We start from the raw sequence: 24871 nt of genomic DNA, 5'->3' as shown, positions 1-24871 counted from the left end.
GACCATTATGGCTCTCTGGCTTGTGTGCAGCTGCCGGTCCGCCGCCGCTTGGCCCCCAAAAGCACGAGAAATACCAGAGAGGCGGCCGTACTGGACTTGTTCAACCGAAAAAGGACCAACATGGAGAGCGGTAGCATGTTATGCTGTTATGCGGGCGGAGGTTTGACACACCCCGGCCAAGAAAAATACAAGGTTGATGTACTGGTTTTTAAAGAGCGAAAGGTCTTTGAAGGCCTTGCGTCGCTGTTGGAGGATCAGTAAGATGACTCTGAGGGAGGCCATGAACCACACGGTGCCTGGACGTAGTTGGACTCAAGTGCTCGTGGTCCCTTACGGGGATTGGTGCAGCAAACCATGATCGTGCCCTCTAACTTCAAACTTGGCTCAGCTTTAGGATCAATTCTGGTCAACGTCGGTACACTTGAGCCATCCCAAACATCTTGTTGATTATCCGTTCATACCGCTAGGCGTCGTTAACAAATGGATTGAGTAAGCAGGAGCTTTGTTTGCTTGTTTTTGTTAGTTGATACCCAAGAACAATAAAAAATTAAAAAAAATCCTCGATTTGAACCCAAAGACACCACAAATGTTAGAATCAATATCCGGTCAAAGCTCCAGCAGTCATGCTAACAAATCAGGATGGAAGACGTGCACAGTGTTTGTCGTACCAATAAGATGGTTTAATCCTTTTTCCAGGCAGTACTTTAGACAAACATTAGTAAAGAATCACTGATCTCAACTCAAAAAACACTTCAAATCTTTCATTTGCAAAATGCACCCACAGCTTTAACCAATTTGCTAAGAAATTAAATGAACTTCATACCCTGGAAAAATTGTTTCAATATTTTTACAAACATCCCAAATCTAAAGGTTTAGTCTTAAGTGCAAAAGGAACGGCATCACAAGGTAGACAGTAATTTCCCCGAATTGAGACCTCAGGTTTCTGTCTTTTTGGCACAGGGCAGATTACTCCTCCATGTGTCAGTTCACTGAAAACCCCTCATGTTTTAGGTTTTTTTTTTTTGTTTTTTTTTTTTTTTTTTACAAAGTAACATCTATTTTGCAGGGGCACCAGGTTAAAACAATGAATTTCTCCGCTTTCTAAATGATGCCCCTCCCCCGCTTAGTGTATGATTTAGCTTCTCTGCGGCGGTTCCACGCTCAACAGTGCGTGGAAGAGATCAGGCAAATATGCGGCATATTTCTCAGTTTCGGGATGTGTCACGGGGCGGGGAATGCTGGAAAAGCGGCGATGGACGGACGGACAGACGGACCGGCGTTGGCACCGACGCTTGGGCTTTGAACTGCGGCTCCACTGGCATGACATAACAGGCCAAAATTGTGTGGGTTGAGTTATATGCGAGCGCCCAGATAACCACACCGCGCCTCGGCAGGATACTATGCCAAGCACCTGACTGGCTGAGAGCTAACGGTATATCGCGATGAGTTACGACACCGAGGGCTGGAAAAGTGCAGCAAATATACTAAGAGTTTCATCGGGGCTGCTCACTCGGGGTTGGGGTTGGGGTTGGGGTTGGGGGGGTACACAATGTGCCTGAGCAATAAAGTCTCACTCATGTGGAGTGTGAAAAGCCTTGGCAGAGAAGTTGCCACATCAGTGCTCTCAGGAAAGACAGATGAGGTGAGGCTGACACGAGAGTCAGGAAATAGAGTGCAGGGGGAAAAAAAAAAAAAAAAAAAGGGAATATATGTCCACAGATTTCCACGCACACACCGCATCTACTCAGAAAAATATTTTATTGAATCCATTACAAGAACAGCAGTGGACGCGAGAACACGTGACGCACGCTACATCTCGGTCATCCAGAAGCAAAGTTTGCGGTCGCCACCGATCACGCACAGCGGGAGCGTGCGGTGCCAGCTCAGGGCCGAACCCACCGTCACCGAGCCCACCGTCACCGGCTGGATCAAAAGGAATCACGTCATTGGTGCTGAGATGGTTTGAAAAATTAAAAGTCACGCGAGAAACCTCCACACAACATTGGAAAATGTATTCATGGTATGAATCAAACCATGGATGCAAATGACCTGGTGCCATGAACCCATTTGTGGGCAGCGTCCCATTTTTGGGACGTCTTGATTTTCATGCATTAGATCCTTCAGTATATCAAAATATAGAAGTTTATATTTATATCATTAATTCATATATATTGAAGTTTTAACCTGAAGCCATAATTTGGCATCAGTAGAGGATAACTCATCGGTCAAAGTTAAAACGGAGTTATTTCCCTTTCCTTCCTGACCCAACATGGCTGCCTCAAGTTATCACATAACTTAACCATAAACGAAAAAGATGTTATTTTCCTTGATTGTGGAGACTTTTATCTCAATAAGGCAAAAAAAATTGCCACCCTGCCCATAAATGGGTTAAATACAGTCAATGAAATCGCGCCCCCAAAAATATTTTTGGCATCTTTGACAAAAAAAAAAAAAAAAAATAGTGCTGTATTGTATAAAACCTACTATTAAATTGAATTTAAAAAAAAAAAAAAAGAAAGAAAATGGTAATAAAGAGCTTGTATGAAGTGTAATTGCTGTAGCCTACTCGTTGTGAGCGTCGGGGGCGCAAGTTGCTGTAGCAGCTCTGTGTGAGTGTTCTCATTTTGTATTTTGTTTGACAAGTTAAAATATTTCAATAAACACCCGAAAAATCATCAGCAAGTGAGGGCATCAAAGTATCGCAAAGCAACAAACAATTCCTCAGTCAAGGTACAACTCTATTTGCATCTTCTTGCTTTGTACTGTGTTGTGTATCCTGTTTATCTCCAGTCTGGATCTGGATTCAGTAAATTAAGCTTAGTGAGTGATCGATTACCAACCTGCGGATGACCAAGATGGTGGATGAGCAGCTGACTGTTGATCTTTCCGGGACATCCTGTGGTGGCGAAAAGGTTTTCTTGGGCTCGAGACCACCTGAGAAGGGAAACCAACACGATTCTTTATGAAATTCATCTCACATTCAAAAAAAAAAAAAAAGTTACATTCAACCTGTGAGCAAAACAGCATATTTACATCCAATTCACACGTCGAAAGCACTTACGTCCACAACCATTGGTGTGAAATGGCTCCAAAATACAAAATAATTTTGGGCCACATTTTCAAGCCATTGCACCTGATTATTGTTGGGGTTTTTTTTTCCTCTTTACTTATCCTCACTAAATCCAGCACATAAACAAGAGATTACGACTCTCTGTCCAGTCTTTAAAAACATGCTGAAGTGAAAATAACCAGCTGAGCAAACATCATAATAGCTGAACCCCATAGGAAAGGTATTTATCAGGTTATTTATGTGACAGCTTTTGTGCTGCTCTCGCGTGCTAATGGAGCCGAGACGGGGAATTGCTGGTTCGGGGACAAGCAGGCAGAGCATGCAGGTAGAAAGAACTCCTCGTTACATTTTTCTTACTTGAATTGCTGCGCTTTATCTCGGTGCGCCGGCCTTTTTTCCTGCGGGTAGCTGCAGACAAACAAGGAAGCAAACAAAACGTCTGACCGGTTTTCCGTGACGCAGTCGAGCTCGGACGCTACCTGGAGCGGGTGATGTCCCAGATGATCCAGTCGCTGCCCGCCACCGCGCCCACTTTGATGGTGTTGGCCAAGCACCAGTCGGCGGCGCTGAGCGGCGACTGGCCGCAGTCCAGCGACAGGATGGCCTGCTGGCTCACCAGGTCGTAGAAGCGGACGGTGCCCTTCTTCTCCGCCACCATCAGCTGAGGACCACAAAACACGCCGCAAAACCGTTTCTTCGATACGCCTTGAGTGATGTCAGCGTCGTTCCCGGGTCAATTCGTACACCGCCACCCGTCGGTTACCCCGTGGGGGGTTGAATCCCATAAAAAGATGAACGGCGTCTACCTTGAAGACTTCTTCTGGGTGCCAGCAGACGCTGATGCCCGGCGACTGCAGTCGGAAAATGGCCGTCTCGTTCCCGTCCAAGTCCCAAACCCTGGAAGGATTGACAAAAGAACACACGGGAAATCCGTGAAGACAAGTCCGTAAATATGCATCGCCTCGCTTCTCCGTTTTTTTCTCACCTTATTGTATGTTCTAATTAAAAAAAAAAAAAAAAAAAAAAACAATAATAATAACAAAAGCAGCCTGCATCAGAAGGTTAGGAGAAAAGGTCACATTTGAAAGATTGCACACAGATGTTATTAAACTGAGAAATACATTTTTTTTTTGTAAATATAATCATAAATCAGAAAAACAAGGTGAAGTGCACCCCCCTGTTCTGTTTTCTGAATGTGACCCTCTTGGGGCGAAAAAAAAAAAAAAAAAAAAGAAGTCTGGACATCCACGCTTGTAACGGTTGAAAAAGTGCGGCAAAATGTTGTGTTCTGGACACGGCCACTTTCATTTGACATCGCTGACGTCGCTTGGAAGCGCCGCTGCCATTTGGATACGCAGCCCCCGTTGTGGACTCGATGGCTTTCCTCCAGAACACGTTACTTTTACTGTTGGAAAATGACAATCAGTTGGGGAAAGCAGTCAGGGAGGTTTTTCGTGATAGCTTAAGCAGCGAAGAAACACACGCACGCAGAGAAAACGCGCAAATGGACATCATGAAGGACTTGGACGGGAGCAGAGCGGTTTCGAGAGATGTGGATCTCTGGTTAACCACCTCGGTATGGGAAAAGGTGGAGAAGAGGACAAAGGGGCGGGGGGGGGGGGGCTGTCGAAGAGAACTCGCAAAGACGGGAACTGACGGATGAGGTCACCTCGCACGGTACCTCCCACGACTCGGCCCCGATGCGGATATGCCCCATTTCACGCCGAGGCCGCTCACTTAACACTACACTTTTTCCCCCCAGGAAGAATATTCGCAGCCCCCCGACCCCATACACACACACACACACACACTACCACAGAAGCAAAACAATGACTTGGCCTTATTTTCGCAGACCGCCGGCCAAGTCGAAGTTCCACTGCACGCTACTCGACCGGCGCCAAAGTGCGGTCCACCGCGCTACCCTTCAAACGGGGATCCGCGAACAAACACAAACAGCCTTTAAAAAAAAAAACAATTGAAAATTCAAACAACATGACACTACTGAGCTGCTGAATGCTACATCGCACCGTAAGACATCTGAGCTTGGATCGAGAAAACGTGCAAATCTATTATACTACGTAGAGTTGTGCAAAAAGGAGTGAATCTCTGAACAGGTGGACGTGCATGCAAAATGGGCTTGAAAACATACATTAAATAACTCACATGCTACCTGTTCAAAATGGAAATCTAGTTGAATCCAGTTGGATGACGTATCAATGGCATAATCAGTCGAATCAATTGTGAACCCTGAACTGGTTATACCGAAATATTATTCCATTTTTAATCTCACAGGCCAGCACGGCTGATCAGCTACCAAAGCGTTGGACTTACGGTTCAAACCCAAACCACCCTGTGTGGCGTTTGCATGTTCTCCGGGCAACGCGGTTTCCCCCACATTCCAAAAACATGCAACATTAATTGGACACTTGAAAATTTTTGTGAGTGTGGGTGTTTGTCTCCATGTGCCCTGCGACTGGCTGGCAACCAGTTCAGGGTGTACCCCGCCTCCTGCCCGTTGACAACTGGGATAGGCTCCGGCACTCCCCGCGACCCTCGTGAGAATAAGCGGTGAAGAAAATGGATGGATGGATAATCTCACAGCCAGGCATTTAGCTACTGCTCATGAATCATGATAAAAACCGCCGAACAAAAATCCAGAGAGTCAAATGAACTTGTTAATCATCCTTTGAATCCGTTCATTGATGACAATTATCCATCCGTCCATCGGTTTTCTTCATCTTGTCCGAGGTCGGACGGCCCAGACTCGCCCCCTCTCCAGGGCCAGCCGAGAAATGGAGCGTCTTCGTTGTGTCCTGGATCATCCCCAGGTCCTCCTCTTGGTGGGACGTGCCCGGAACGCCGCATCAGGGAGGTGTCCAGGGGGCATCCGAATCAGATGCCCTTTCCCATTTGTCTGGCTCCTCTCGGTGCGGAGGAGCAACGGCTCAAGTCCGAGCCCCTTCCAGATTCCAGAGTTTCTCACCCTCTCTCTACGGGAGAGCCTGGACATCCTGCGGGGAACCTCACTTCAGCCAATTGGATCCGCAGTCTTGTTCTTTCATTCATGACCCAACGGAGATTGACATCAGAAGAGAACGATAGAGAATCCGCATCACTGTGGACGGAGCTGTTCGGTCCATAGGCGCAAGCAACATTCAACCACCTCAAGGCAGAGGGAGGCGCTAGCCTCTTGGCTACCAACGTGCAGGCACTGAGCTGGTGGACAAACTGAATGCCCGCACTTGCTCGCCACCAGAGGCGAGTCCAGAGTGGAGGACAGGGATCAGAAGGTATCAGAGCCCAAAGCCGTGTGCTGAGGCAAGCCAGAATTTCGAGAACTCGCACACCGACTTAGACAGGTGACATTCCACGTCCCTTTCGCCAGCGACTGTGGCCGGGGATGGGATCACGGCGCACCTGGCCTCCTCGGCCTCTTCCACCGGTGGTGAAAACAGGAGACGTGAAAATTATATTTCTACTGTACGCATCTATTACATCTGCAAGAAAAGGGAACATTTTGGGGCACTCTTGACCGTGATTTGATGAAAAAAAAAGGACTAAAAAGAGGGAGGAAGGAGATCAAAGTTCTACGTGCATGCGGCAGGTGCCTGTCAGCTGTTTGCAGTGAACCCAGTCGACCCCAAATCCATGTCGTTCCCCTTTTTGCTCTCCAGGTGGCACTTTGGCCCGCATCAAGCAAGTGTAAAGTCTCAGGAGGAAGAGGACTTGACGTGGGAGTCTTGGCTTGCCAAAACTGCACGGCCACTCCGATGATGAACCGGGGAAGCTGGTCTCGTTTCAAAAAGTAAGATTTGCGAAGAAACGGCCGACGTCGTAAAAGTTTTTACTCACGGGCTGGAGACAATGTTGAGGTAACATTTCAACACGCCCGACTGTCACAAATGTGTAAATAATAAACCTCTGACCAATTCATCACCATAAAACAGAAATGGTAACTCAGATCGGTAGAATAATAAATTGTAAAAGTAGAAAAACATTTGCAGATGTACCAGCACGATAAGCCTCTTCACAAGTGTTTCCTTCATTTTTACACATTTTTGGAGTTTTTCCTCATTTGGCTGAAGGTGATTTTGGCACGTCGCATACGCTGCTCTGCTAACGACGGCGTGTGTGATAAGTGTCATCAAACACGTCATCCGTTTTGCTAATCTCCGTTCTAATTATATTGAACAGTTCGAGTGGTTCCTTGAAATTGAAAGAACAGAAAAGTCCCCCCCCCCCCCCCCCCCCCCCCCGGCGAATGAAGAGTCTTAATCTTTCTTCTGGGAAATGGCACCGTCACAGAACAAATTATTCTCTGGGTCTTGCGAGAGAAGTCGAGATGCCGTGAAAGGCTTGAAAATACGGGGAAGGCCGCGACTGGCAGCGGTGAAGCGTCCCCGGCTCCCTCCAAAGGCGCCACATCAACGTGAGCAGCATCGCTGCGAGTCAAGTCTCCCGGGGCGAAATTTCTGGAGGCCTGACGGTGGCACTTTCCAGAGAATCCTGGATCAGCTCCAAATTGTTTCTGGTGTTTACAGCCTTTCGACTTCATGAGACATTAACAGTGACAAAGCAACTTCCAAGCTAATGCAAAATTTATACTTGCCCAGGGAGAATGAGTCACAAATCTTAGGACGCGTCACATTCAAAGGTTTCGTTTGACTCAAAGTGTAAAGCGGCTGGATCGCGACGCTTTCCCCCATGTGTCTTGCGCTGCTTTGTGGTTTTTCTCTCAGGCCGAGAGTGGATGGAAACATTAGCAGCAAAACAAGCAGCTAAAAAGCAGCTGACAAGCCCAAGAAAGGCCGTCGTGGGGCCCTCTCCGGGGGCGTGTCCCGGAGGTGACCCTTGCTACTCCTCCTCGCGCACTTATTTTTTGGTTAATGCCCCCACCCCACTCCCGGTCCTGGAGCGAGCGAAAAACCTTCTGCGGCTAATTGGATTTCCATATTTAAGCAATTAGCTCGCAAAACGGCTCGGCGCTTACGCACGGTCACAGCGGAGTGTGTTGTGCTTAGCGTCACGTTTCACTGTGGAAACACGGCCGGGACTTTCTGAACCCGTAACAGAAGAAGAAGAAGAACAGAACTCCAAACCAGAAGCCGGGGGCCCGAACACACGGACGGCAGCGGAAAGAAACAAAAAAGAAGAAAGGAAAAGAAAGCTGGACCTGCAAGTGTGGTCGTCGCTGACGGAAGCGATTTGTTTCCCTTCGGTGGGTTCGAACACCAAATGGTTAACGTAGCTGCTGTGGCCCTCCAACACCTTAGATAAAAAAAAAAAAAAAAAAAACACACCAGAAAAACAGCGTTAAGCGTTCGTGGTTTTGATCTTTCAAGGGGAATTTTCAGACTTTTCTTGCTGTGATAAATGGCAAACTTTTTGCGTTTTGAGTGAATTTCGAGGAAAATGTGTGTTTGACCCGCTCAGCGCTTGTTCTTCCTTTTTTTTTTTAATGAGGCTACCGGTGATGCTAAGCTAATGAGAAAATGCTAAAGAACCCCCCCCCTCTTTAAAATAACACTTATTATAACGTAGGCAGATATTCTGACATTACTCACACTACCATTGATGAGGTGTGACCGCCTCCAAGTTTATCCCAATTTCAACACGCAAACCCAGAAAGAGCAGCGCAGTTAAAACAAAACACAGGGCAAAAAGTGTCATTATGTATACTTTACTCAACTTTTCCATCACTTTTATTTTTTTAATGAAGTACATTATGAGCGTTTTATTTCTTCTGAAAAAACATTACAAAATTTAGTCTGTTTTTTTGGGAAGATGGAACAGTATAACGGCATTTCTATTCATTTCAAATGCCAAAATGTTACTTGAAACGTGACCCGTACCGGTTTTAAGTCTGCGAAAGAAAAGGAACTTCCACGCACCTATGTCGGTACTTGTGCGTTTGCGTTAGACAGCGCCGTACCTTGACCTCGTGTCGATCCTGAAGGTCCGACGTGAACAGGCGGAGTTTCCTGTTGGCGGCGGCCGTGCAAAATCTGCAAAGGCACGGAAGCCGGCGTGTGAAAACAAAAGCAAAAACGTGCAAAAGGGGTGAGAGAGAAAAGCAGCAACGTCACTCCAAACGCGGACTCTGCGTGGATGTATGTGGTAGGCGGTTGGATGAGGCTGCTCGGGAGATTGTAATTACATGCTAATGTAAACACGGGAGAGAAACAAGAAGGATTTCCTTCTCGGCTTGCCTCTAATCAGACGGCCAGTTATTATTCGCACAATTACACTGACATGGACACACACACAGCGGCAGTGTAGGACTTGGCAAGACGTCACGTGGCAAATCAGATGAGACGATATTAGCACGGGCCGCACATTTAGGATGTTATTGAGAGCGGTGTCAAAGCAAAGTGATGGATGTCAAACAATCAGACATGCTCAAATAACGCCGCTGCGAGACGGAGGGCGGCAGGACGCTGCAACCGCGCAGATGTCCGGTTGTGGGAAATCTGCCGCCGGCTTGAAAAAGAACAAAAGTTTCATTGATGTGACTCGACGTTTGCTCAACTTTTGCTTCTCGAAAAAAGAGTGGTTTGTTTTAGAAATACAACACTGGAAAATAATAAATAGCATTTCCCCTGGGGAGATTGAATGTTTTTTTTTAGAAAACATTTGATATGATAAATGTTGTTTTTGTAACGGAAGCAACATGATATTCTAATTTATCTTTAATTTCTCTTTATATATAACATATACACATGCACATAGTGTATACAGTATATAACTACAATTACAGGATGCTTGATTTTGACTGTATTCTTTTATTTTTCTTCTTTTAAAAAGTTTAATTTTTATTGTTTCTTATCTTCTATGTCACTTTTGCCCAATATATACAGTACATAATTGACAGTATAGATTTTGTGGTTTAAGATAGAGGACGCTTGAATTTACCTCTGGATTAATAAAGTATGGCGTATTCCCCTTTGTAAAATTGTGCTAAATTCTCCTTATAAAATTAGTTGCAATATTAATAGAATCAATAGTTGTGAAACCACTGATAATAAGAAAAGATAATGCTCCATTTTGAGGTATTAAAATAGCGTGCACTACAAATGAGCTTGATTATCTTGTTGATACATCTGTTATATCGGATCTCATTGTGTCTTCTTCAAAAATAGGAATGAGTCATGCCCCCCCCCCGCCCCCCAACTACCCCCCACCCTCGTCTCGCACCCGACGTCCGAGGCCCCCGCCCGAGCGGTTTCCTGGCAGCCGACGTGCTGCGATGGAACCCGACCATCGAGTCGCCGACGCAAAAACGCGCGCGCACGCCACGACGGCTGGCCGCGACTCGGGCCCGCGGCGGCGCGAGCGCCACGGGGCCTCGCCGTTACGCAACGACGACGCCGGCACCCTCCGATCCGGCTCGCCAATTAGCGGCGGGGGAAATGCTGCTGTCGAACAATTGCGTTGTTAGGAGGTACTTGGCAGGCGGCGTTGGCTACTTCAACACAGCTGCTGCTTGTTCTGGACGGAATTATGAATGAATAATCATCCTGGACATCAGCGGCCTCGTCTGACATCTCGTATGCGAGTTTATGTAACGTGAAGGGACACGTGAACGGCATCCATCTGGAATTCAAAGAGTACCCCGAGCGCTAATTTCGGGCAACGTCGGACATGAGCGTACAAGTAACGGGGGAGCCAGATCGCGCTATCGGGTTAGGGTTGGAAAAGATTGCAAAGATTGCATTTGAATTGTCGACCAGGGTCAGAAAAAAAATTGGAGGCACTACATCCTTAGATCGGAACCTGGCTGTAATTGCAGTATTACACCACAGTTACACGGTGGCGCTGTGTCAGAACCACTTGGAAGATGCTCCGTCAAAGAAGATGAACCGCAAATTCGGGATTTTCTTTCTTATCAGCTCGTATGTTGGGTCTGATGTGACCTAAACTGAGATGATTTCATTGAAAATGTTACAAATCAACGGAATTTATGGTTATGTCATGTGTAATTTATAGTGAATGTAACAATCAATATTCCTTTTGTTTTTTCAGATTTTCCACAAAACACAGAGCAAGATGTTTTTATCTGCAGAGGCTTGACAAACTGACCCCTCGGAAGCAAATCATCGAAACCAAATCGGACTTCAGCCGCCTCAATCCGGGCCAGGAAGCTTCCCGATACCTGATCGTGGGAATCCTGTCCAGTCGGGACTCCGGGCTCCACGCGAGCGCGTCCACTCGCGAATCATGACGGAACGCACGGAGAAGGTTGAATTCGACACCCTCCACGTTCATGTCCTCCTCCTGAAGGGAATAAAAAAAAAAGTTGGTGATGGTGGATGTGACATTTTTTTTAATACTGCTAATATTTTAATACTTTTACCATTCATAGAGTACAAAAACATTTGATTTGTGAAACTGACTCTGCTGATGTTGATAAAATGCACCACTCTGAATAGCTTGAAGAAACTATCGGAATTTTTTAAATCGGTAAATATCTAAAAAGAAAAATTAAATAAGTGTGTCAATACAGTAAATCAAAGGAACGTGAAGTAACAACCAGTGCTTTTTGTAGTTGAAAACTTGATTGATTGCTTTTTTTTTTTTTTTTAATCGTAAGAAGAGTTTGTAGACTTTGTAGTGACCAAATCACTATTTGGGCAACACTGACTGAGCCACGTCGTCGTGTGCCAATGGCCCACCTGGAAGAGGCAGGTGCCCACCACCACGCACTCCTTGCAGTCGTACGCCAACAGTGAGGCGGGCGTGCCAGAGGCGAAGGGGCTGAACTCCACCACGTGGACGTAGTCGTCGCACGGCACCGTGTAGCTGGGACCGCGGCTGGCGTCGTCCCCGGCGCCGACCGTCCTGGCGACGTTCATCTCCGATCGCAGTCACTGAAATACAAACGCAAAAAATGTATTGCTTATTTTAAAAACGTGCCGGGTGGATCAGGATAGAAAGACTGACTGTGCTGTAAACGCATTTCAAAAATGACAAAAATATTCAACAAGCAAACCCTGAACGTCAGACCGACGAGGCAGATGTGGTAACCACTAAAACCACTATGCTGGCCACGAGAAATTCATAAAATCAAATTTGAAAAAAATTCTCATTTGTGTATATATATATATATATATATTTCTTTTACATTTTAACATGACTGCATGAACTCACAGGTCAAATCATTAGGTACTAAAGCACGTCCAATTGAACACAACACAAATTATGCGTTAAAACGACAAATATCGTTACTTGTTACCAATTCTTGTACCCAAAAGAATAATGCCAGAATAAAACAATATTGGACACGATAAAATTCCCTTATGAGTATAAAAAAAGAAAGACTTTCAAAGAGTGAGCAGCGACACAAACTAAAGCTAACTAGCCCTTCAGACCCTCACAACCACTTTTGCGTGTTAACTTTCCAAGAACTCGACAATGTGACTTTTATTGAAAACGTCTCATATTTGACGTAAAATACGGAGCAAAAAAATATATATAAATTGTGTTATTGTTTCACCTTAATTTTAAAGAGCTCCCGTTGAGTCAAACGCAGCGCGGCGTGAGCTCCGCTGGCAACAGTTTTCCGGGTTTAGCTAGGAATGTACCATTGTTGACCATAACTCGGGGGGAGAACTTCAGTGACGAATGAATTAAAACCGTAACATCTCGTTCAAGTACCACTAACTTTATCTTATATGCATTATTAAATAAATTTTCCATGATTTATGTATTATTGTTTTGTTACAACAACATCTGGACGGAAGAAAAAAAATCAATGTATAAAATAATGGTACGGTATCCTGCAAGCTGATTGGTTTGCAAGCAGAGACGTCACCAGTAGTTTAAAATTTTAAAACAGCTGCTTTCTCCTATCTGGACGTCTTGTGTGTTTTTTGGAGGTTGAATTCACAACAAAATTGCAGGTTAGTCGTATTATTAACAATTTCAACGATTCTTTCTTTGTTTTACTTGGTACTGATTAAATGTATGAATATTTGTGTGTGTATTGTGCAGGTGATATTAATATGTATGCGCAGTACTGTACTTGAATTGAATGGAGAAGTCAACTAGGAATGAACCTGCAACCTATTTTGCTCTATTTTTTTTTTTTTTTTTTGGTAATCTTGCAGTTATTCAAGCACCACAATTCAGTGAGTGGTCGCATAACACATGCATAACATATAAATCAAGCGTCGTCTGTGTGGTTGCAGCGAGCGATGAGGGCGACGGGCGAGCGTTTGAAGCAGATGGTGAGAATCTTTCGGCGAGAGGGCCGCCGGGCGCTGGAGTCGGACAGGACCACCGTTCACGGGGCCGACGCCATGTTGATGGTGCTGCAGCTGGTCTTGGCAGAAGCCAATAAACAAGTCAGTCGAATCCAGTTTTGGGAGGGCAGGCACCTGTGAGAGCCGCTGGGGACTGAAAAACTGTCAAGCGCGCTACGGAAACATTCTTACGCACTACCATACGCAATACGAGTGCATTTTTATTATACATTATTTTTCCCCTCGTGTGATGACAAAACTACCGTATCTGTTTCAGTATGAAACGCGTGAGCGTTCTTTGCGTACGTGAGCGAAAAAACATTCAGTCGTGGTCTGTGTCGTTATTCTATAGTTCCTTTGCTGTATTGCATCTTGACAGGTTGGAGTGATTGACCGTAAAACTGAATTGCCCCTTGGGCCCGATCGAGTATTGGTCCGGGAGGTCACGGTGAATTCCGTCCCAGACGTCGAACTCTCAACCTCACCCTCACGGCGTGACGCGTCGAGCCGGCCGTCGTCGCGTTTCCGCCTGACGCCATTCCGGCACCGGTCCGAAAACCTGACCAACCCCCCGGCTGTCTTTTCTCTCGGTGACAGGAAAAGGGCGAGTTCCGAGCGGACCTCAGCGACGTCCTGCTGGCGTGGAAACACTTAGTCGTGGACAAACTGGGCCTGCGGCCCCCCGACGACAACGGCGAGGCGGCGCGCTCCGAGAGGCGCGATGTCATCCTAAACGCGTACGAGGCCTTCCTGAAGCGCTCCAACGCCGTGGACCTGGTCCACGTCCTCCTTCTGTACGAACGGCTGAGGGACACGTCGGACCCCGAGGAACCAGTCAGCCGCGTGAGTCGAACTTGAGCGTCTGGCGAGGATCCCCGCAGAAACATTTTGGAGCGCCGTTGTGTGTTTGGACTTCGATCTAAATTTTGTTCTGGGCTAGTTTATTTTACTGAGCTGGCTCGCAAGCTCCGATCTGAATTTGGCTCCTCGCAATCAAATCCTCTGATATGATTATGATGTATCGTCACATAAATCTGACATCCCTGCATCAATAGTCATGTGTTTTTGTTTCAAACAAATGCTGTTTTATTACAGGACTAAAGTCCAATTATTTTTTGAGACTATATTATGCATTTTTCCAGAAATAGTCTCTTTTTCTGAAATAAAATGCATACTCATATGTGAACAAAGTTGTATTGTTGGAATTCACTTGTTAAAATACGACTGACTCTCTTTACTCGTTACACGGTGAAAAAGATTCCGAGCATCTTTGGAAAATACAACTTTAGTCTTGTAAAATTTTGACTTTTCGTGCCAAAAAATACATTGTTAACATTCCAGATATTTTTGCTTGCGGCAATATGACTTCATTCTGATAACATTGTAACTGCTTTTCAAGAAAAAAAGAACTGTTGACCGTTTCTTTTTCATTTTTTTTTTACAGACAGACCAATTATTTAAAGGGGCTAAATGAATCCAATGTAAATCAAATGTGCTTTATTTTAACAAAATGATTCTCAGTTATGAAATCAATTTGAATTATCGAGTGAAATAACTTAAATGCAAAATTCAACCGTCCATTTTGACCGTAGGTAAGCGTGGGAACAAAGATCGGCCGATAAATTGAGAGCTTGGTCTTTCCGTTTAAGTCCACAACACAACTACACAAAGTCCGCATCAGTGCAGACGCTGCGCCAAGACCCCAAGACACTGAGACTGGTTGGACCAACTCCCGTGCACTCTCGAAGCCCCTGCCAAGGTTGTGGAACTGGTCTACTGTTCCACGGCCAGGACAAAAACCACACAGACATTCGACTTTCCAACGGATCCTCCTCTCCAACAGGAGAGGACGAAATGCCTGCACCCTCCCTCAGGACTCCCGATAGGAATCCTTAAGCTTGACGGCATCTCTCGCTGTTGGTCTCCACCAACGTGTTTAGGGATCACCGCCGTGACAGGCAACGACCACCTTACGGCAAAAGTTCTGGTCAGCCACCTCAGCGATGGAGGCGGGGAACAAACACGGTCCACTCGGAATCAATGTCTCCCGCTTCTCCTGGAAAATCAGCAAAGTTCCGTCACGGTTGGGAGTTGAGCCGCCTTCCGACAGCAGATTCTGGAAGAGGTCCCCAGCAGACCCTCACAGTATGTTTGGGCTCTGCCAGGTTGGACCGGCATCTTCCCCACCATCATCTAGTGGTGATCATTTGACGGCTTCATCCCAGTCTCCGAGACACGCGGCCGCAAGTCCGATGACTTGACCGCAACATCGATCATTGAACCATGACCTAGGGTGTCCTGGTGCCAAGTGCATGTGTAGACACGCTTATCCCTGAACATGGTGTCTGTTATGCACAATCTGCGATAAGTGGAGAAATCCAATAGCAGAACACCTCTGAGGTTCCGATTGGAAGGGCTACTCCTCCGGATGACGTTTTTCCAGATCTCACTGTCATCGCTCACATGACCATTGAAGCCCCCCAGCAGAACGACTGAGTCCACAGCGCTCTCTAATACCACCTGCGTGGTGCCGCTCACCCTGGGCAACTCCAGAGTGGTAGAGAGTTGTTCATTTTTGCTTGGCCCGAGTAACTTGCAAGTTACCAGCTGAGGACTGGTACCAAAGCCCAAGCCGTGAGCGGAGGTGAGCCCGACTACAACTACTCAGAACGTCTTCTCCTTTGGCCACTGCCCAGCTCCACCAGGTGGGGAGCCCATGGAGAGGGGGAACCGTGTTCCTTTTTCGGGGTCTGGCCCAGTCATTCCCCATGGGCGCAACCACCAGAGGCTCGCCTTCGAGTACCACATCCGGGCCCGGCTCCATTGGCGGGGAGAGCCCCGTGACCCGCGGCCGAGCAAGGGAAACCTAAATCCACATCTGTCGTTCTTTGTCTCATCCCTGACCTGGGACATGTTTGCTCGGGGTGTGACACACAAACTCCTCTTCCACGATAAGATGTTGGCTAAAGGTGGTGTAAATCTAAAATTATTTATTAAATAATAAGAGACAATCCAACATTTTCTTCACAATTACCCAGTTTTTCAATGAAATGATTTTAACGTGTTATTCATCAAATATTTGAATACTACAATTACTACTTGTGTTTCCGTTTGCAAAGGTTGAGCTGTACGAGTTCCTAACAGGCAGCACTGAAGTCTCGGCCGCCCCCGACCCGTCGGCCCCGTTGACACCGCCCGCAAAAGTCCGATCGCACGGCTCCCACCTCCGATCTGCAGTCAGAAGAGTCTTCTGCTCCTACCTGAGCTTGCTCGTCAACGCCAAGGACGACCTGGCCCTGGCGCTGACCCTGGATGTCCCCAGCCGGGGCCTCGGACCACAGACGTTCACGGACATTAAACACGCGGCGCGGCGATGTGGCATGTCCCTCTTTTTGGTAAGGTGGCAAAATTTGGCCGAAGACGTTAGGAAGGGTGTTTCACTTTTGTTTTATGTGGGATGGGGAGATACTATAAGCCAAAGAGAGGGAAAAAATGATTAAAAAGTCAGGGTCCCCTATATCGCCTACCCCTTACGTTACCTGACTCAGATGTGCCAGTTGAATTTTCCCACTGCGACATTTTCAGGTGGTAACGTCGTTCGTGAGAGCCATCCAGCTGGGCGGCAAGGGCTACGCGCCAGCGCCCTCGGATCCTCTCAGGAAGCACGTCAAGGGTCTGCTCGCCTTCGTCCACTTCCTGGACAGCCTGGAGGAGATCCTGGGGGAGACGCCGGACACCAGGTACCAAATGCTGCCTCGGAATCAACACCTCTTTCAATGAAGTTGTGTAGTGTACCTGGGTGTAGCCGGCCTCTGGCCTGAAGTTAGCCGGGATGGGCTCCAGCACACCCGTGACCCTTGCGAGGACAAGCAGACCAGAAGATGAATGAATGAATGAACCCTCCAAACTCTGCCGCATCAAAGCTGAATTTGTTGTTCCCGACATTTCACTTTGATGGGAAAGAACCAGATCAGCGCAGATTCACGTCTGTGTGTGTGGTATTGTGTGCGCAGATGATACTGGACGCGCAACACAGGTCTTGGCACCACAACACAAGCGCTTATCAGGAATGATTTAGCCTGCAGCTCGTGTGAGTTGTCGGGAACGCGGAGCAACGCTTCAGGGCTCTCGGTTCACGAGACACGGATGAACCCGGACTGTCAACAACTGTGCGTGAACTTGCTTCGTGCGCTCGCACCTTCCGCTGAGGGTTCACGGCCCCTCGATCGGGTAAAACCTGTTTTCCCCCCGAAATCTTGCGGCTCCCTCAGCAGGGCCGACATGTAACCCTCTTCAAGTTGATGTAAAGAGACAGTCAAAAAAAATGAAAAATGGCTCATTCCCATTCAACTACATTAGGGACTGAAGAATGTGGTATTTAAATTTGATGGGAGTTGTATTAAATTCATGTACGCACAATCTTGACCTGGGTCTTGACTCTGTTTTGACTGATTCTTGATCTGGGTTTGGACTTTGACGAGAGTTATGATGTTTTTTCTTTTTCGTTTTTTTTAACCAGGGTGTTGGCTTGTGTCTTGACCCGGTTCTGTATTCAATTGTTCAATTTAATGGACATCATGTGAACTGAACTGAGCTGAGTCTCCTTCCAGTGAGTGCGGATCCAAGCTGGTGTCCGCGATCCGGGGGGCTCTGGTGAAGGGTTGCGACTCCCGAGACGTCAGCTGCGCCGCGGAGGAGACGGCGAGCCAGCTAAAGGATGAACTCTGCAAACTGCACCAAGTCCAGAAAGAGACTGCAGCAGGGACTGGGATCAGCCCTGCCAGGGTAACTCCTCTTGCGGCTCTTGACATTTTCTTGACTTGATATTCGTGCGCTTTGGTACTTCTTGTTTACATTTCGTAACATACTGTAGATCTTGGTTCGATTTTTTTTTTTTCTTTTCAGTGTTTTTATTATCGGGATTCCTAATTTCATTTTGTACGTGGCAGACATGGATCTTGACTTGTGGGTTTTTTTTTTTTTTTTTTGGTTCTTGACTTTTGTCCATATCTGACGTAGTTCTCGACACGGATCTTGAATAGGTTTCTGACTTGTTAGTGGGATTCCTGACTGGTTCGGACAATTTTTGTTTTGTTTTTTTGTTGACATGTCAATCTGTCTCCCCCGCAGCCGAAGGCGTATGCCGTGAATCACGCCACCGCGTACGGCGGCCGCGATGCGGTAAAGTTGCTTCTGGCTCTTCTGGATGAAGAAGCAGCGACGCCACCAAGCGCCAACAAGGCTGACCTGCTGTCTGAGGACCAGCCTGCACTCAACGGGAGCGAGGCCACATCAGTTCTCACCTTGTTCAGGTTCGTCAAACGGTGTTACGGCAGCACCTAACCGCTCAGTTAATCTTGCGCCCCCTCCACTGCTCAGATCTCCTGAAATCTCAACTGGATCTTCTCCAGAACCCCTGAAGAAGAGAGTCCAGACTCGCTTCAACCTGTTCAGGTCGAAGGTAACTCAGAAATCGAGCCCCATCAAATTGATTCAGATGGCCAAACAATTCACGTCTTTACGTCCTGTCCTTTCTCCCCAACCCCGCTCGATTATTTCCACTGGCATGAAAGCACCCACTGGAGAGGGCGGTGGGGAGCGAGAGGGCTCGGGGGCTGTTCAAAGCCCACCGAAGATGCCGCGCCGTCGGAGCGTTTGCTTACTGTGCGCAGAGCAACGCTGAGAGCGCGCCGAGGATCGGACATTCAATCTCTTCCTTCCCGTCAGCCGCCGTTGTTGCTCCTGGCAGCCGCGCACTTGTTGCCTGCTAATTAGCATTTCCACCCGTCGTTTGGCTTCCCTCAATCGCTGCGTCGACCGTAGACGGTAAACAGCGCTACGCGAGATCGACGTGGCAAGCGAGAATAGAGGCCGGGATCTAATTGGAGCCCCCAAAACCCCAGACGCAGATATATTGGAAGCAGCGTAGCCAAGAAAAATGCATCGCAGGCTGGTCTCTGCAGTTTGACATGTACTTAACAGCCCCGCATTAGAACATGAATTCGAATTGTTGCAGCTGGAATGACTTTTTCTTTCAAAAGGATCCGTGTTCATGCTGGCACGCCGGCCGTGTGAACGTCTCCAGAACACCAAACGTATGCTAAAGGCATTTTGCTCCTTGATGTGATGCCGCAAGCAGATGTCATCTGACTTAACCTTCCTCTGGTAGCAGTCCCCGGGCGTCTGGCCGCTTCCTCAACTTCTGCTTGGCGGACGTTTTTCGGGATGGAGACTCCAAATGTTTCCGCATTGTCTGTCTTAGTAGCACATCAACAGACATTCGCTTCCTGTTTCCAGGGCCAAAAACGTGAGAGAATACTGCATGTGAAAGCGTCGCTTGCCAACTTTTGATTCGCACTAAGCTTCTGGTAGCCCGGCTGCAACCTTGAAGTCCCTATTATAGTATCAGAGTATTCTGATGGTTTTTTTTGTTGTTGTTTTTTTTAACTTCTCGTTCGCTTCGGCCTGGACCTGATTCTCGTCTGTCCTTGACCTGGCTCTAGACCAGGGCGTTGACATAACCGTTGACTGGTCTTTTCTGGGTCTCGACTTTGGTCCCGAACAACCGGGGTCTTGACATCCACGATATTGCCAAAAGTACTCCCTTAAGTCGTGTGACCTTAAGATACATCCCGTTCATTCGCCAGAGTTGACTGTGACGTCTGTTCACCATTTGCAGCCACAACAGCTCTACGAAGTCTCGGAGTCGGATTATGGGAATTTCAGACCCTTTTTTCCTGAAACGCATTTGTGAGGTCATGGACGTGAGGGCCTGGCTCTCAGCCTCGGCTCTGATTCATCTCAAAGGTGGTGTACGGTGTTCTCAGCACTCTGTTAAGGCGAGTCGAGTTCATCTCCGCCAAAGTCTTTGTGACCTTGCTCTGTACACTTGTGGACAGGCATGTTAGAAATGGCATCCATGCATCCATTCTCCAAAATATTCCTGCCTTAGTTCTACGGAAAGGAGAGCATACCAGGAGCTTTAGGACAATATGTTGCTCCCAACATTGTGGGAACAGTTTGGGGTTGGGGGTCTTCCTGTTTCGACATGACTGTGCACCAATGCACAAAACAAGGTCCATATAAAGACACGGATGAACTCGACTGGCCCGACACCGACCTGATAGACCAAACTCTGGGTTGAATTGGAGTGCACACTGAGAGCCTGGCCTTACCGTGACCTGACCTCTGACCAATCTTTACTTGGGTGTTGACCTCGCTCTTGACTCTTCTCAATTTTTTTCAAATCCTGCCCAGTGTCCCGAAATACTTCTCGACTCGTCTTGATTTGTGTCTTGATGGGGCTCTTGACTTTGCGCCGAACGATTTTTGAGGAAATGCACCTTGCCCTGGTCTTGCATTAACCAATCAGCTTCTGGTTTCAAGGCTGTTGTTGTGGTAACAGTTGCCACCATACAATATTCGGACTGTCATCTCGAAAGGATGTGTTCAACCTTTAACTATGTTGGCCAAAAATCATTTGCCAAAATTGTTTATTCTTTCCGCTCCCGTCTGCTCTAGCTAGAGCCCAGAGTCATCCGATCCCAGTTTGCCTGCACCTACCTAGATGAGGAAGAACCGCCCCTCAATCGCATTCTGGACTTCCGGAGCTCAAGCCAAGCGCCCACCTGTGTGCACCCGGCACCCAAACCCAAAACCTCACCACCGGCCTCAGGTAAGTGGCTTCGGTGTTCTATTTTGCACAGCGGTTTTTGACATCAGCGGCCAGTTTACGGTCTGTTACTGACCCAATTTCTCTGACAGCTGAAACTTCTGAGCTCCTCCTCGCACTGGCTCCCAAGAGCGGGAACGCAAACCTGGTCCGAGCTCCAGGTTCGGGCGACGCAGCCAAGAAGAGGAAGCGGGCGGGTGTGGAAAGGGAGAACGAGTCGGCGGAGAAGAAGAAGCGGCCGGTGAAAGCAAGCGCCGGGAAGAAGATGAAGATGAAGATGATCGCCGGACAGGCAACGCTGACCAGCTTCTTCAGAGTCTGAATACGCTACTCTTTGGGGGCTGTTGAAACGTTTCTGTTTTTATTTGAAATTGCACAACACGCGGTGAAAAAGCATACTTTATTGGGTGAGTGTCTGGGTTCTTATGGAGGGAGTGATCCATTGACCTTTATTTTGAAATTCAGGCTCAGCAACGTTAACTTCAGCTTTGTGAAGTACATAAAAAAAAAAAAAAGCGGCGTTTTTTTTGGGTCACACTCACTGGAGGAAAGGAGCACTTTTTGGAGTATTTTGTCGGTTACTTGCTATCAGTCATTCCAGTTAGACTCATTTTGAATTTCGAACGCAAAAAAAGTTCGACTCACGTGCGAAAGCTTTCAATCCACGCTCCACCGATGACCACCCGCAGAGAGATTTTATTATTATTTATTTTTTTGGTCGCACATCATAAAAGGCCTGTTATTGCTTTATTGTGTGTGTTTTGATCTACTCAGCCTTATTTTGAAAGGAGGAAAACAGAGTGTCACTATTATTAGGAATGCATTTTGAATCAAGTTTTATTTTGTTTGACACACGGTTGGTCTCGACGGGTGCTGGAAGGAGAAGCCGGGAGGCGTTTACGGCGTTAATGTCCCTCCCCAGCAGGGTCGGTACACCCGTCCGATCATGCACCGCAACACTGCATGGAGACAACGAGGAAGTACAGGCCGTCGTCGCGTACCGATGGGTGGAGAGTATTTCCAGGTACTCACCGTCGATGTCGACGTCCCTGCGGTCCATCCTCTCGCCGGCCGGATTGTAGGTCCAGCGCGGTTCCTCCGGCATGGGAAGTCGGTGGTTGAGGGCACGAAAACGCGGCCCCCTCCGCCTCGTGTCCTGCGGGGGTGAAGAAATTTTGGAGGCCTGTACGGATCTTACGACAGTTCATCACTCCGAGGCCGGCTCGGCCTAAAATATTCATTCATTTTTTTCCCCCATTCTACCTGATCGGTTGATTCATTTTCCTTGTCTTTAATCCATTTTTCTTTTTTACCAAAAGCAATTTTTAGAAGAGATTTTAGATTATACCAACCCCAGATGGACCCGTTTGACCATTTTACTTTTAGTATGTTATCCAATTGTGCCTTGTTAATCTAACATTATAATTTTATTCAATTCAATTTATTATTTGAAAAGCACAAATGTAAATGTATTTTTATAAAACTTTACCCAATGAATTTTTGTAGTTAGGTTCTAGCCTATTGATTCGGTAATTCAACACGTCTAAAGTTGAGTTCATTTGAAACCTAATCAATTTAAATGTATTAATAAATTGTTCCATAAAGCTTTTTTTTTTCTTGCTCGATTTTAATCTCATGTATTTTTTGTGAAAATTATCATTTGGCCTTACTGGTCTATTTTTTTTTTCTTCTTCTTTGTTTCTGAGATTTACCGGCAACTATGAATTTTTGTAATTAATTTCTAGCCTATTGATTAGATAATTCAATATATCTAAAGTTGAGTTGATTTTAAACCTAATCAATTTAAATGTATGAATAAATTGTTCCTGAAAGCTTTTTTTTTTTTCTTGCTCGATTTTAATCTCATGTATTTTTTGTGAAAATTATCATTTGGCTTTACTGGGCTAATCAATTTTAATGTATTAATAAATTGTTCCATAAATCTTTTTTTTGCTGGATTTTAATCTCAAGTATTTTTTGCGAAAATGATCATTTGGCTTTACTGGTAGTTTTTTTTTTTTTCGTCTTCTTTGTTTCTGAGATTTACCGGCAACTATGAATTTTTGTAATTAGGTTCTAGCCTATTGATTATGTAATTCATTTTCAACCTAATCAATTTAAATATATGAATAAATTGTTCCTGAAAGTTTTTTTTTTTTTTTTTGTGAAAATTATCATTTGGGCTTCCTGGTAATTTTGTCCTTCTTCTTTGTTTCTGAGACTTACCGGCAACATCAGGACTTTGGGGCTCCCTCCTTCATCGGTGACGTCCCACACGAAGTTCCTCCCGAGGACGGCGGCGTTCTCGCCCCCCGGCAGCGCACCCGCCTCGTCCTTGTCGCCGTCTTGACCGGCGACCGTTCGTCCGCGGAGCCCCGAGAGGAGCAGGAGCGCGAGAAGGACTCGGCGGACGGAGGACATGCCGTCAAACTGTGCGCCGATGCGGCTCGGGCGGGCTTTTATAGGCGGCCGGCGCGAGCCGCATCGAGGCTCTCGCTGAGACGACGGCTCAAGGCGTCAGACTCCCTTTGATCGGCGACTGAATGGAGTCATTTTGTCTCTTGTGGTAGGGTTCGGGAGCAGGTCAGAGGTCGGGCCTTCATTATGGAGCTTAGCACGCTGAATGCCGAGGCAATCATCACCGGATCAGAGCCGTGAATAAGGAGGAAGCATTTTTCAGTACAACTGAACAGTCTGCGAGATGGACCAACTCAAGCCACTTTTTCCGCTCTTTCTGGAAGATTTCATCGGAGGCCCCGACAGGCAAGCGCGTGGTTGGTCAACTTGTCCTGATGGTACAGAGAAAGGTCCTGGAAACATCCTTGAAATCCGGTTCCAGGGCAATTTACCGGAACTAAAAAGATTCTGCTAGGAAGGCGTCAGACTTCCAAGTGTTCGAGAAACCCATTAGGGTCCCGAGAACTTAGGGTGGCCCAGAAGTGGTCACCTTTGAAGGATAAATTCAGTTCCAGAGTAATTGATCAGGGCTCAGAGAATCTTGGCTCTTGGTATGTGCAGTGCCTGGACCCAAAGCCAGATTTACACGGAAGGCTTACAGGATCAGTTCTTTTGAATGTAGTTTCTTCAAACAATAGATGAGAGGAAGTTTTAGTTCTTGGTACATGTGGATATTGAAACTATGCCTGCATTTCCGTCAAAGCTCCAGGCGGGACATTTTCGAAGCGAAGCCAAATTTTTACCTAAAATCCAAGAACATTTTAGCTCCGCCAAACCAAAAGCGAATTCCCACCTAAAGATGTTCCCGTTTTTCGGTACACGGAGCTCCTGGAAGCGGAGCTGCATCGGTACCTAAAGTTCCAGGAATATTTAACTAAATTCAGACGAGCGTTCCTTTAGCCCAAACGCATTGTGGTTCTCCAAAAGTTCATAGAAAAGCTCATTTGTTCACATTTTCATCAATCACAGCAAACCTCAAAAGTGTGACATCAGCAACGGTGTTCCTCTTCTTCTTCTTCGGCGTAAGTATGCCTTGCGGTTCCTTGTGGGTTGCCCCCGAGAACAGCCCCCGCACTTTCCTGGAAACAATGCAGCTGATGAGGACCTCTCCAAGGAAAACAAGGATTTGACATCACGGCTTCTTCAAGCTCACAGCTGAGCCAACACCAGGGAGCCTCAGTGAATTTCCACTGCGGACTGACACTCCAAAAACGGGACAATCGCTCGAGAGTTTGTTTTTTTTTTTTTCCATCAGCGCTAATATTCCAGCGGCGGTGCAGGGGATGAATGCACTTGCTGAATAATGACACGTTTCTGCGTATCCGTAGCGATATTGCCACGTATTCATCGTCCTCCGCCCGTCCTACTCAGGTATCTTGAAGCGGACCTATTTGCTCTCAAGGATTTCTTACCGACCGAGCCATCCGGACA

General features: G+C 46.8%; 2 protein-coding genes and 1 long non-coding RNA gene across 4 annotated transcripts; 1 reads left to right on the top strand and 2 right to left on the bottom strand.

The window, feature by feature from the left end:
* Positions 1-1739: 1739 nt before the first annotated feature.
* nup37 (nucleoporin 37) lies at positions 1740-12661 on the bottom strand. 2 transcript variants are annotated; one of them, XM_061806623.1, is made up of 10 exons: positions 12564-12661; positions 11743-11937; positions 11223-11344; positions 9003-9075; positions 8244-8338; positions 3877-3967; positions 3550-3731; positions 3428-3478; positions 2841-2934; positions 1740-1952 (listed from the first exon to the last, which is right to left on the bottom strand). In XM_061806623.1, the coding sequence occupies exons 2-10, from the start codon at positions 11920-11922 to the stop codon at positions 1944-1946; spliced, it is 897 nt and encodes a 298-aa protein (XP_061662607.1). In that variant the 5' UTR covers positions 11923-11937; positions 12564-12661; the 3' UTR covers positions 1740-1943. The 2 variants fall into 2 exon arrangements, with proteins under 2 accessions (XP_061662607.1, XP_061662606.1); XM_061806622.1 differs by having other exon boundaries at positions 1740-1923.
* Positions 12662-12869: 208 nt separating this feature from the next.
* parpbp (PARP1 binding protein) lies at positions 12870-21632 on the top strand. The gene is made up of 10 exons (XM_061807438.1): positions 12870-12969; positions 13258-13413; positions 13909-14154; positions 16431-16706; positions 16897-17051; positions 17922-18096; positions 18442-18623; positions 18691-18772; positions 20833-20986; positions 21076-21632. The coding sequence occupies exons 2-10, from the start codon at positions 13264-13266 to the stop codon at positions 21303-21305; spliced, it is 1650 nt and encodes a 549-aa protein (XP_061663422.1). The 5' UTR covers positions 12870-12969; positions 13258-13263; the 3' UTR covers positions 21306-21632.
* Positions 16643-21661, bottom strand: LOC133493729 (uncharacterized). The gene is made up of 4 exons (XR_009793119.1): positions 21629-21661; positions 17107-17167; positions 16851-17028; positions 16643-16779 (listed from the first exon to the last, which is right to left on the bottom strand). It is a non-coding gene; the product is annotated as an uncharacterized LOC133493729 (long non-coding RNA).
* Positions 21662-24871: the final 3210 nt, after the last annotated feature.

Source organism: Syngnathoides biaculeatus, chromosome 20, assembly GCF_019802595.1.
Source record: "Syngnathoides biaculeatus isolate LvHL_M chromosome 20, ASM1980259v1, whole genome shotgun sequence".
NCBI lineage: Eukaryota > Metazoa > Chordata > Actinopteri > Syngnathiformes > Syngnathidae > Syngnathoides > Syngnathoides biaculeatus.
The sequence above is the reverse complement of the archived record's forward strand: the minus strand, read 5'-3'. Positions and strand labels throughout refer to the sequence as shown.

Coding starts and splice junctions, on each gene's coding strand:
- parpbp (XM_061807438.1), top strand. CDS start 13,264: ATGAGGGCGACGGGCGAGCGTTTGAAGCAGATGGTGAGAATCTTTCGG. Junction 18,097..18,441: donor CTGGGATCAGCCCTGCCAGG/GTAACTCCTCTT, acceptor TCTCCCCCGCAG/CCGAAGGCGTATGCCGTGAA. Junction 18,624..18,690: donor TCAGTTCTCACCTTGTTCAG/GTTCGTCAAACG, acceptor TCCACTGCTCAG/ATCTCCTGAAATCTCAACTG.
- nup37 (XM_061806622.1), bottom strand. CDS start 11,922: ATGAACGTCGCCAGGACGGTCGGCGCCGGGGACGACGCCAGCCGCGGT. Junction 3,479..3,549: donor TGGGACATCACCCGCTCCAG/GTAGCGTCCGAG, acceptor GTTTGTCTGCAG/CTACCCGCAGGAAAAAAGGC. Junction 2,935..3,427: donor GATAAAGCGCAGCAATTCAA/GTAAGAAAAATG, acceptor TTCCCTTCTCAG/GTGGTCTCGAGCCCAAGAAA.